Here is a 13,642-nt window from a genome sequence, read left to right on the forward strand (position 1 = left end):
CAAGTTTTTTAGCTTATATTTTTATATTCACTTTTTTTATTATACTTAAATTATTTAAACACTAAGATTAGAGTAGTAAATATTTTACAAATTTCTTAGTTTGTAATTTAAATAAATCTTCTTTTTATAACTTTTCCAATCATAAGATATAACTTACTTTACAGAAACCCGATGTTTTATAGTTAGTCTTCACGTATTCGACTTCTATTCATCAGAAAATTGCATCGATCACGTTACTGCATAGTACATAATGAAATCATCACGAATTGTAAAATCATTACTACTATTCTATAACTAAGCAGTTTTGAAATATTAAAGAAATATAATAAGTATCTTTACAAAATAGTAAAAAATACCAATTTTTAATCAAGAAAATTTTTTTGCAATGTGTTAAGAAATAATTAATGACATATTTATTAATTATTATAATTTTTTTTTTACACAGTGTAAATTCTGTAAACTATAAAATAGGTTTTCTGAAGTGTTGAAAATTTGTGAAATTAGATGAAATACTTTGCTAACAATCAAAAATTTTCTAAATGTATTTTGGTTTTGTAGCGTTATAGGACATCGTAAAATACATTAATTGTAATATTAATTTATTAACATGTATATTTAGCAAATTACTGTAAAATATATTGTAAAATTTAATAAAATACAGTACATTCATCAGGAGATGTTTTTTATGTAGATTTATATGAAAATTCTATATAAAATTTACATATACTAATCTATGTAATTTTAAGGACCCAACATAGATTTTATGTAAATCTGATTTTACGTGAAAAATATATTTATATAGATTTGTATGGTTTTTTTATTTACAATTCAAATAAAATTTATATATGTTTAAATAAATATTATATTTATGTTATATAGATTTATGTTTATTGTTAAAAGCGTATAATTAAATTTATTATCATTATACAAATATATTTTCTTTATTAATGCTACTAACTACTGAACTAATCATCTGATGATATTGAGCTATAAGTATCTTCCTCAACGTTTAATTCATTATCCTAGTATAAAATATATATATATACACATTTTTATTTTTATTTTTATTAATGGGTTCCAGTTAGAAACCTAACATGGACGCGATTATAAGTAGAAAATTACATATAAGTCAAAATTGACAAAAATACTAACTAAACTACACGCGAAAATAATCTACTCAAACCGGTGGGCAATTAACAGGAAGAAGGTATAATGTGAGATACTAAAATTAGACCTCACGACACAAAAACCCAGATAACGCCACTGCCTCCCATACTCTCGCCTAGGTAAACCTAAGTTTTGGTAAGTTGAAGCCCATACCCCGCAGATTATCAAACTGAACCGCCAGCCCCTGGTTGGAAAAATCCCCCCACACTGGTCGATAAAAATAAATTCTCCAAGTGACTATATTACCAGAGTTAACAAACTACCTAAGAGTAAACTAAAGGGGAACTTTTTAGTGTCATGCAATCCCCGAAAGGACACCCACCTCATTTCGAACGATCCCTCCAATCTAAACTAAACCGCAGTAAAAACTCATGATAGTCCAAACATGTGCCACCTTGACCTCACCTGACCAAAAACTGATCACCAAGATCTGCACCCCCTTAAATTACACCCAACTCTCTCAAAAGAAAAGATCTACAAACCACCTGATGTCGATCAATTTTGGGATACCCCCCTACCCCCAGAAAAACTCCAAAAAGCAGAAGGCAAAAAAGAAAGACGAGAAAAATTCACCAAAAAAATAAGAAAAATTCATAACCCTAGGAAAACCAACCCAAAGGAGTAAAAACCTAGGTAAAGAGGGAAATTTCACCAAACTATCACCAGGAACAACCCCTTATTATTAAGAAAGCGAACTTTCACCACTGAGCAAAATGGAAATTTCTTCCTTCCAGCTTGGAATCTTCAACCTTATAACCAAAGTCGTTCAAAACATATGAACAAGTGCCGCTGGACCCAATAGAGACAAGTAGCGGAAACCAAGTTGGTGTTTTAACCAGGTATTTAGGGCAACTTCTTTAAATACGAGTATTTTAAAATGAGTGAAATATTATTTCCATTAAGAAAAGTGAGAGAAAGGAGAGAGCACCCATATTTATATATACACATTAATTAACACCCAAGTAGGATTTTTAGACAATTTTTTTCTTTAAAAGGCGAAAATTTTGGTTGATCATTTCGTTTTAACCAGATTTTCACCTAAATTTTCTATTCCGTTTTTGAAAATCATCCACATGCACGGTTGCCATGGATACAAAAAAAATTGCCTTTTTCGTAAAAAACTCTCGATTTAATTTTAAGTATTAGTACAGTATATGTACAAGTACAAGAACATGAACATGAACAGTACATGTACATGTACATGTACAGAGAAAGTGGCTATGGAAACTTTTTGTGCAGAGTTTAACTGTGCTGCTCAAAAAGAATGTTAACTTGACAGATCACGAATGAATCAACATTTTTTAATATTATGTCGATCAATTTTATTTTACCAAAAATAAAATATTTACCAAATAAAATATAATTAAACAATTTAATAAATATTAATTTTTTTTTTGTTAAATTGGAACACTCATAATATTCTGAATTGCAAAAAAAATTTTTAAGAAATATTTTTACAAAATTTTATTTAATTAAAAAATTAAAGACATTTCGTACTGAAAAAATCAGAATTTATTTTTACTGTTACGCCAAAAATTTTTTTCGTAATACAATCGAAGTCTATAAAAAAAAATTCTCACAGTAAAAAAAAAAATCATCTCTCCCACTTTTCTTCTTGGACTGTTTACTTTCAGAAAAAAAAATAAATTTTACTTTAAAAACTGTCAATTTTTTTTTACTATGACATCAACCTTAACTGTTATTGGACTTGTTGCTCACGTAAAATCATCTGAAAGAACTGTTCATGGTGAGGCTATGTATAGGGAAAAAATTACTGGACAAAATCATCGCTTCCTTTTCAAACAATTTGTTAATGCACGACATGAATATAACGAAGCGTTCAGGGAGGGAGATTTGGTATTATTTGGAGGAAAATTTACTATCGATGAGCAAAAATTAATGGTAAGTAATTATACATGTTTTTTTGTAGCTAAAATAACTATAAATTAAAAAAAAAAAATACTTATTTTTTTCATGGTGGTAGCTTGTTGTTGAAATGGCTTGTGTGATGGAGCCAAAAATGGGGCCAAATGGTGAACATCTGAAGTGGGACCCAACACAGATCCCGTCAACCAAACCATTCATTAACATCTCAACATCTGCAGAAGAACCCCTAACTACCTACGAAAATATGAATTTTGTAAAAACGCGTTCATTGGTTTACTCTCCATTCCATTCATCAGCTCGTAATATTAATTTTGAGTTAGGGTATTCGAAGGACGCAAAATGGCTTGAGTCTATTAACGACAAGTGGAGTGATTACGCAAACTTTTTTGTTGGAGGATTCCTTGAAGCTATTTACACAGCAAACAGCAAAACATATGCTCAAGTTGATGCCAAAATGATTGACTATGATGCAAGGTTCCGTCATCCAAATTACCAATTTCCTATATCGTCCCCAAAGAAATCAGCTAATGCATTTGCGATGAGAAGAAATGAATTGATTTCAAACCCCATTTCTAATCCAAGAACGGACTCAATAATTATAGATGATAATACGCAAGAACTTAATCCAAACAAAAAAAAATCGATTATTATCGATGATGATGATGAATCAGCCACCCAATCTGCCGTTGATAATGAAGAATTCATGTCTAATAACAAAAAATTGAAAGGATCTCAAAGAACTACCTTGTCAAAAAAACGACAGCTATCAGATTTATGTAACGATCTAGATGATGATCTTAATCTTAACGATTCTGATGATGACGCTGCTAATAATCTTGATGATAGTCCATTCAAACTTGATGTTAACAAAGTTAGAGGCGGAAAGGGTAGTAGAGGCAGACGAGGTCGAAAATCTAATAAAAAATAAATCATATTATTGTTACTTTGTGTAAAAGAACAATAATATTATCATTACTTCATGAAATTTCGCAACTTACGATATTAATAAAAGTTATCCTAAAAGAAATATTAAATAAAATATTTTTGAATGAAATTTTTTTTTTTATATGTAAAAAATTATTGAAAGTAAAAAGTAATTTCTTTTAGTAACGGCAGTTTCGGTACCAGTTTTGTGATTTATCAAACTGATTACCAATCGGTTGATAAAAATTGTTACAGAACGTCTTTTAACAAGTATTTGCATCATTTTTTTGTTAAAACAGTTAAAAGACATTACAAAACGTCTTTTAACAAGTAAATTAATAAATTAAAAAATGTTTTGTATCATTTTTGTTAAAACAGTTAAAAAATGTTGCGAAACATTTTTTAACATTGGAATGAATTATTAAATGTAAGGCGCAGTATTATATTTAGTTTAGATACTTTAAAATTTTTATTTTATTTTATTTACTGCGTCCACAGTGAGTAAAACTATTAGAATTGTTAAGGGAATAAAACGTCCAGGTACATGGCATTAAACTGTACCTATAGGTGTCGTCAAAATGCCATATTTATAATTACAGCATTACGGCAAAATGGGAATTTGCCCTTAAAATATAAAGATCGGCATTCAATAATTTATAAAATAATTTGGTAGAATGGTATTACGGTATAAGCTTTATATACCGTAATTAATTTTGATGACACCTATAACTGTGCCATATAATTCATTTTAGTGGACTATAGTTCTTGTAATTAATTTTTATTTTATTTTATTTGTTTGTTTATTTTAGAATAAGGAACATTGTAATCACAATAGAGATCGGAACTAAGGGGTGATGTATATTGTAACAATGATATTGGAAATTTTAAAGATATTAGAATGAAAAGTTAATTTCAGAATTAAGAATTTAATATTGAAGTTAAAATGGATAAAGTATGGATATTTAAAAGGGAATTTAATTGTAAATAATGGAAATTAATTTAGTCCGAAATGTTTAAATCGAGTACAGAACCAAGTGGGAACTTAAAAGTTATAAAATGAGGGAACTTTAGGGCGTAATAATTTAATAGTATATGGGAAATAATCTATAAAATATAAATATTGAAATTATTAAGGAATTTGTTAGTTCTGATATTATTTTGAAGTTATATTAATAAGTATGAAACAAGGAATAATGTCTACTTAGGAGAAACTATCGAAGTTTAAAAGTGTAAATTATGAATAATGGGAATTTATTAATGATGTGGAAAATTCGGAATAAGAGACATAAATAATTTTATTAGTTTATTTTTATTTTTTCACTATATATTATTAGAACCAAGTATAGACTCGGGATTGTAACAGATTATTTTGTATTTTGTTATTATAAATAAAGTCAACAATGTTCAAGGTAAATGTGACTTGTCACAGTACGTCCTTACATGTAATTTAATAAATAAGATAACGTTACGCAACGTTTTCTATTAAAAAATTAAAAATGTTTGCGAAAAACGTTTTTTATTAATAATTTAATAAAAAACAAACGTTTTTCTCAAACATTTTTAATTTTTTTTAACAAAAAAACGTTGCAAAAACGTTTTTTATTAATAATTTAATAAAAAAAACGTTTTTCGCAAACGTTTTTAATTGTTTTAATAGAAACGTTGCGAAAACGTTTTCTATTAATAATTTAATAAAAAAAACATTTATCTTAAATGTTTTTAATTTTTTTAACAAAAAAACATTTGCGAAAACGTTTTTTATTAATAATTTAATAAAAAAAACGTTTTTTGCAAACTCTTTAATTGTTTTAATAGAAAACGTTGTGAAAACGTTTTCTATTAATAATTTAATAAAAAAAAACATTTATCTTAAATGTTTTTAATTTTTTTAACAAAAAAACGTTGCAAAAATGTTTTTTATTAATAATTTAATAAAAAAAAACATTTTTCGCAAATGTTTTTAATTGTTTTAATAGAAAACGTTGCGAAAACGTTTTTATTAAGTAATTTAATTAAAAAAAATGGTTCACAATGCTTTTTAATAAAAAACATTGCGAAACCTTTTTTTATTAAATAATTATATAGAAAAAAACGTTTTTGTAATTTTTTTACCTTAAAATAAAAATATTGCGAAAATAGTAAAAATCGGGCCAATAATAAATCGGTAAATCAGTTCGGTTTTCGGTAATTGACATACCGATACTGATCAATTTGGTTCAGTTTCGGTTTTGGCAAAAACCGAGCCGAACCGAACTGCCTAGACCTACGCTATTCAATTTTTGGCTGTGGCTCTTCTTCTCAATATGCCATTCGATTTGCTTTGCCAAGTGATGCATTAAATTATTATAAATAAAACAAAAATAATTCTACTTTCTATATTTTTTGCAACACTTTTCTTCAGTTTTGAATAAAAAAATATTCTCAAAAACTATGGATTTAAACATTAATCGTTGGAGAGTTGAATTATCAGATGATGAATCTGAATCTTATTCAGATTATGAAGATTTTGATAATTCTCTATTTTCAAGTTTTGCAGTACGTCAAACTGCCAATGCAGACCATTCTCGTGTTCCAATCCAATCCTCTTTTCCATCTTCAAATATAACTTTTAGAGCTTATTTTCCACCCTGGCAACCCTCTACAAAACTATTCAATTTAAAATCTCGATTTGATAAAGATGTTCTTACCCAGTATCCATGTGTTCCATGTAGTTATTGTTCTCGTTTACAATACCCAACAAAAGCAAGATGGGAATTATATGATGACACTATTCAATACCCTTTAGAGAAAGTTTACCAAAACAATCCACAAATTAAATTAGTTTTTCACACTGATGATTCTAAGCCTAAACGGATAGCAACATGTTCCTCTTGCCATAATTCTAATAATCGATTTAATATACCAGTTCCTGATCCTGTTCCAGCTGAAATTCAAAATGTACCTCCATATCACCGTATTTATCTTTCTCCTATTCATCTTAGCTGTTCATTAGGTCGAACTCCAAATAGTAATGCTTATTCAAATTATCGTCACTTAACTGGTACTTTTATTTATTCAAAAAATATCAATGCTCTTGCATTATATTCTGGTACTGTTGGTGCTATATTGGCCAATAATAATTCAAATTCATGGTATCATTCTTCACTTGATAATGCAGCAACATGGTTATGTGATAATAATCCTTACTTTAAACCATATAAAACTTTAATTAACCGTGGTACTTGGGATGGACCCCCAGTCATTTTTCCAATTGCTTTACCTAGCAATCTTTCTCAAACCCAAGAACAACCTATATTTAATATTAATTCTCGACCTTCTGCAGTAGTAGTACCTCCTTATGATTTTGATACAGAAATACATAATGAAGATTATTATTATTCTCGATTAATGGCAGGATTTTTAACTGATCCTAATAATAAGGAATTACCAATACCATTTTATGATAAAAATATTGAACCACTGTTGTTTCCTGATCTTTTTCCATATGGAAAAGGTTTTTATTTAAATGATAAAAATACAAATAGACGAAATATAGACACTCTAGGCAATTATGCAAAATCTTTACTACTTTGTCCTGATCCTAGATGGCGTTTATCTTGGTATTGGCCTCATTATATTTATCTAACACTTGAAAAGTTAAGAAATCATCAAAATAGAACTCGAATATTAAATCAACATAATATTTCTCAATCAAATCAATTAACAACTGCAGATTTTATTACTAATAGTATTTATACTGGACGTCCTATTATTAATGAAAGTAAAACAACAACTGTACCTTCCTATATAAGAACTGGAGATTCTTATTTTCGTCAAAAAGAACATCACATTAATACAATGGTTCAGGGATTTGGTCTTCCACAAATTTTTTATACTATGACTATGGCTGAAAACCATTGGTCACATTTGCATAAAATTTTATCAAAAACTGATAATAAAGATACTTTACCTTCTAATCATCCTTTTCATACTTATTTACATTATCATCACCATTTATCATCAATACATCAATCTCTTTGGAAAAATCCAAATCTAACAAATTGGGGTAATTGGTTACATCATTTTGAACGAGATGAATTTCAAAATCGTGGAGCAATACATACACATGGTATTGCCTATTTGTCTAAATCAATTCCTGAATTAATTGATTCTAATGTTATTAGAGCAGATATGCCTGATCCCAATTTAGAACCAGAATTATATGAATTAGTTAAAAAACATCAAATTCATACATGTGATTTACGTTGTGGTGGTCCTGCTCTACCTGGATCACGATGTAAAAAAGGATTTCCACAACCTTACTCAAATACTACATATGAAGATCCTAATTCCTTAAGATATATTTATCGTCGTACAAAAGAAGAAGATTTATATGTTATTCCATATCATGCACCAACTCTATTTTTATGGAATGGACATGTAAATTTTCAGTATGTAACAACACATCAATTTGCAAAATATATGACAAAATATGTTACAAAATCTGAACCTACAGAATATTTTGATCTTTTTGAAGCTGATGCATATCGAAAACATATTTTAGCCAGACGTCTTGGTTCAATGGAATTAATGATTCTTTTACTTGGATATTCAATATGTCGATCATCAATTGCTGTTGAATTTCTTCCTTCCATTCCTTCTGAAGTAAGAAATAAATCTGTTAAACCACCTTATTTATTACAACAAGAAGAACAATTATCTCCATATTGGGATGATGCAATTGATAAATATTTTGACCGTCCATCTGATAATATATTTGATAATTTAACATATCCTTTATATCATCGTAATTATATTATTCAGAAAAATCAACCAGCTAGTGGAACATATTATATTGATAAAAAAAATCGGTTTATAAAAAAATGACAAAAAGAAATTCTTGTACGTTTTCAACATTTAACTATTCAACATTCTGAATCATTTTTTTATCAACAATTACTACTCAGATTACCTGCTCGAAGTGAAGATGAGTTAAAAAATTCTTATCCAACTTATAAAGCTCATTTTGAAGCTAAATATCCTACTGAATATTCATTGACCTTAATTCATGTGCAAAACTCAATGCAAACTAATATTCAAAAATATACAAAAAATTATCAGAATTTAATTGATAAATTAATAACTTCATTGCATACAAATTTACAGCATATTATTAGAAACCAATTATTTAATTTATTAAAACAACCTAATCCTTCAAATAGTCTTTCTTCAATGATATTTTCAGAAGATCAATATAAAGTATTTAATATACTTATAAATAATTGGGGACAAAGAGAACATTCTAAACATCCATACTTTTTTTTAACTGGTTCAGCAGATACAGGTAAATCTTTTATGATTCAACAAATTGTAAATTTTCTAATTAACAAAAATATTAAATACTTATTAATGGCACCTACTGGAGTTGCTGCTAAAAATGTTGATGGTCAAACTATACATTCAACATTACATATTAGAAATACTCAAACATATTTTGAAACATTATCTTATTATAATGATCAGCAAAGAAATGAACTTAGTCAAATTAAAGCTATTATAATTGAAGAAGTATCAATGGTATCAGCACCACTTTTATCATTTATTAGTTTATTATTTGCAAAAATCCACAAAAATTCAGCACCTTTTGGTGGTATTCAAACCTTACTTGTTGGAGATATTGCTCAACTCCCACCTGTTAATGGTAAACAAGTCTTTTTTGCTCAGGAATGGCTTGAATTTTTTCCACTTTTTCTCACTACCTCTCATAGGCAACATGAAGATATATCATTTTACGATGCATTACAAGAAATGCGAGTAGGAAAATTAAGTTCACAAACAATAAACCTAATTAATGAAAAAGTATCATCTTATGAAAATAGTATTACATCAATTGATACTACTTACATTTGTGGATTTCGTAATGAAGCTGATACAATTAATAACCTAATTTGTGGATTTTTGCCTACTTCTGATGAAAATACTTCTGGATTAATATCAGTAGCTGTTGATTACATTAATAATATAGAATGTGAACCAAAAGAATATGATAAACAATTTAGACATTATACCAACCTGCCATCTGAACTAATAATAAGAGAAGGTGCAAAAGTAATGTTCTTGACTAATAAATTATTTAAAGAAGAACTTTGCAATGGATCAATTGGTATTATAACTAAATTAATAGATGAAAATCACATAGAAGTAGTATTTCCTATAAATTCTGGAATAAATCAAGTAGTAGTAGAAAAAATTACTACTTATTTTAATATAAATGGAGCACCAGCACAACGTATACAATTTCCGCTTCAGAATGCATTTGCATTAACTGTACATAAGACACAAGGCCTTACACTTCCCCATGCAACTATATCATTAGATGAACAAATGTTTGCTAATGGACAAGCTTATGTAGCTATGAGTCGTGCTAAATCTTGGCAAAATTTGGAAATTCGATCTTTTGATCCAAATGCAATTAAAGTAGATAATGACATGTTACTAGAATTAGATAGACTTCAAAAAAAATATGATTCTTTACAATCATTATATTTATAATATTTGTATTATAAAATTCAATCTTTTATTCAAATGCAATTAAATTAAATAATGAGAAATTACTAGAATTAAATTGATTACAACAAAAATATAATGCTTTATATCATTATTCATAATATTTTTATTATAACTAAATAAAGTATAATATTTAAAAGCTCACTAACTTGTACTTGATTACCCTAGTTATATATTATATAAAAATATTGTATTAATATTAAATTAAAATATACTTAACTGCATATTGGTTTAATTTTGTAATTATGTAACCTTCATCCATTTCGATTTTTACATGTTCAGGATCTAACATATTTTGAATACATGCTTTTATCACAAAAGCATTATTTTTGGTTGCATTTTTACTGAACACTTTGGCAACAATTTGGGAAAGTAGTGACTCATCTTCTTCATCAATACATGTCTCTAGATTTTCAAACCACCATCGAACTTTATCATTTGATTTCCATTTGGCAAGATCTGCCTAACTAGTAGACGTATCAACTTTTTCCAATTGACCTTTTAAGCATGACCATGTATGTCTACGTATTGTTCCAAATAAACTTTCACGATATGAACAACAATATGATCCAACCTAATTTAAATATATGATTATTAGTATATAAAATATTATGAGAAGTACAAATAAATAAAAAAATTATTTAACAATCACCTTTTCTTCAATTCTTCACCATAATATATTCCATTTAGTAGTTTGTTCATATTTTTCCATTTTTTCAGGAGCCATTATCTTTAGATGCTTCTTTATATGTAATGAAAGAGATTCCGCTTTCAGGTATAGACATTCATTTATTATTTCTTTAACTCCATCTTCCACATATTGCTATATAAATAAAATTAAAAATATGAAATAAAAACACATATTACAGATGAACTCCCACCACTCAGACTTTTTCTTTCCTTCTATAACACATTCCAGTTTTTTGACTATAGATTTAATTTGTTTGATTGTGATTGCATTTGATTCGTAGTTTTTTCTTGCTTCTGAAACATAGCTATGGTATGATCGTACATTTGTTTATGAAGATCAAAAAGCTTTTTCATTTGGCTTTCAATAACTATATTAAAAATTAAATTATCAAGAAAATCATTGAATACTAGTAATTATTAAGTTGTTAATAATATTTAATAAAATCAAAACATACCATCAGAATTTTGATTGGTAGCATTAGTAAGTATTTGACTTGAATTTTCGATGTCAATCAATGGTAAGCGAGAGATATTGTTACTTTCATCTTCAATGGTAATTGGTACTTGAGACACAATTTTATTGGGTGAGTTTTTTAATAGATTATCCATAGTATCAATTGTATTATCTGTTAATAATGATGTATTGAGTGTAATTTTTGGATTTTTGAAAATAACTTATTTATAAACACTGGTCGAAATCAAAACTTTCGACCGTTAAGAGCTTTCGGCATAAATTTTGCCGATTGGTCATGTGATTCGTCACATTTTTTGACCAATGGTAAAAATCGGTAAAATCAATCACAAATCGACTGATACTGATTGTTAAACGAAACCTCGTTCAGTCTTTTGGTGAAAAATCGACTTATACCGATTGTTATACGAAAAATGGTTACTTGAGATCGTTCAGTAAAATTTTGCCGATTGGTCATATAAATCGACACATTTTTGCCAAATGGAAAAAATCAAAAAAATATGTTCTTTTTTAATTCGAATTTATACTTGTTTACATTGTTTATATTCAGTGCATAATCATTAACGAAAAATTTTAATTGTAAAAATGAATTTCAACTCGTCTTTCGTCAAGAAATTATAATAAAAATACTACAAAAGAATCTTTATTTGGAAATTTCGTAAAAATTTCGTAAAAATGAAATTTCGTCTAATAAACGTTGTAGCCATAGATACTGGAGTAATCGCATAATATGGAGGAATAATATGGAATAAAAGATCAAACGATAGAAAGTCACATGATGGGATAAAATTAACCGGAAAGGATAAACTTTTAGGAGAAGGAATGATCTACATGATGTAATGTTTATTAAATGATTAACGGAGAACCAATAGATCAAGTGGGGAGTTGATCGATGTGGCTTAGCAACCAGTTTATCAAGTTCAACAATAGGAACAATTAGGAGGAGTAATCATAAGCCACAAATGATAAATCATATAAAAAGGAAGGATAGCGAATTAAAGGAACAAAAAAAAATAGGAACATGTAAAATATTGATGAACTGCAGCCGCAGTAGAAGAATAGCTGACGAGACGCAGTAGAAAAGATAGCACAGCCACAAAAGATGGATCTTTGCGATACAATATTTGAAAGATTATTTTATTTTAAAGAAAAGATAGCACAGCCACAAAAGATGGATCTTTGCGATACAATATTTGAAAGATTATTTTATTTTAAAGAAAAGATAGCACAGCCACAAAAGATGGATCTTTACGATATAATATTTGAAAGATTATTTTATTTTAAAGAAAAGATAGCACAGCCACAAAAGATGGATTATATCTTTACAACATAATATGCGAAAGATTATTTTAAAGAAAAGATAGCATACTAAAATAGTATAACATATTAGAAAAGATAACATATAAAATAGCATATAAGATAGCGCATAAAAGATAACATATAAAATATTAGAAAGAAATAAGAAGTAAGAAAAGAAAGAATAAGAAAGTTGGTTTAAATAGGAGCGGAATGGGAGGTGAATTCCACAGTCGTCAGATACGATGTAAAACTTTAAGTAAATTAGTTAGTTGTGAATTTTATGAAGAATAAATAAAATACCTTTTATATGGAAATTAATTGTTTCGATTGTTTTTGTTACTATTTTCTTATGATGAAAAAGTAATTTTGTTTAATTAATTGTTAGTAAAGCGTAATGTTATTTTAAAGGTAATAGGTTCGCCCTAAACTTTATTGTAATGTTCGCTTAATTAATTTTAATTGGACAAATACATGGTGAATTTAATGTCATAACAAGAATTATGAAATGAATTAAATATAAACTTTCGTAAAGAGGACTATCGTAAATTTGAAAGAAGGGAAAGGATGAAATATCGTGGCGAGAGCTATCGCAATTTGAAAGTTAAGTAGTAATAAAACTAAACCAAGCGAGAATATTAATGTTTCGTGAAAAACGAA

General features: G+C 27.7%; 3 protein-coding genes across 3 annotated transcripts; 2 read left to right on the plus strand and 1 right to left on the minus strand.

Moving 5' to 3' along the window:
• Positions 1-2,847: 2,847 nt before the first annotated feature.
• Positions 2,848-3,982, plus strand: OCT59_007955 (uncharacterized protein; the record flags this gene model as incomplete). The annotated part of the gene is made up of 2 exons (XM_025331809.2): positions 2,848-3,069; positions 3,152-3,982. 2 exons carry the CDS (start codon positions 2,848-2,850, stop codon positions 3,980-3,982), a joined length of 1,053 nt encoding a protein of 350 aa, XP_025182124.1.
• Positions 3,983-11,451: 7,469 nt separating this feature from the next.
• Positions 11,452-11,823, minus strand: OCT59_007956 (uncharacterized protein; the record flags this gene model as incomplete). Its single annotated transcript, XM_025331808.2, has 2 exons — positions 11,452-11,582; positions 11,670-11,823. 2 exons carry the CDS (start codon positions 11,821-11,823, stop codon positions 11,452-11,454), a joined length of 285 nt encoding a protein of 94 aa, XP_025182123.2.
• A 965-nt stretch (positions 11,824-12,788) lies between these two features.
• OCT59_007957 (uncharacterized protein) lies at positions 12,789-13,019 on the plus strand (the record flags this gene model as incomplete). Its single annotated transcript, XM_066142139.1, has 1 exon — positions 12,789-13,019. One exon carries the CDS (start codon positions 12,789-12,791, stop codon positions 13,017-13,019), a length of 231 nt encoding a protein of 76 aa, XP_065999047.1.
• Positions 13,020-13,642: the final 623 nt, after the last annotated feature.

The sequence above is a fragment of the Rhizophagus irregularis genome, chromosome 16 (assembly GCF_026210795.1).
Source record: "Rhizophagus irregularis chromosome 16, complete sequence".
NCBI lineage: Eukaryota > Fungi > Glomeromycota > Glomeromycetes > Glomerales > Glomeraceae > Rhizophagus > Rhizophagus irregularis.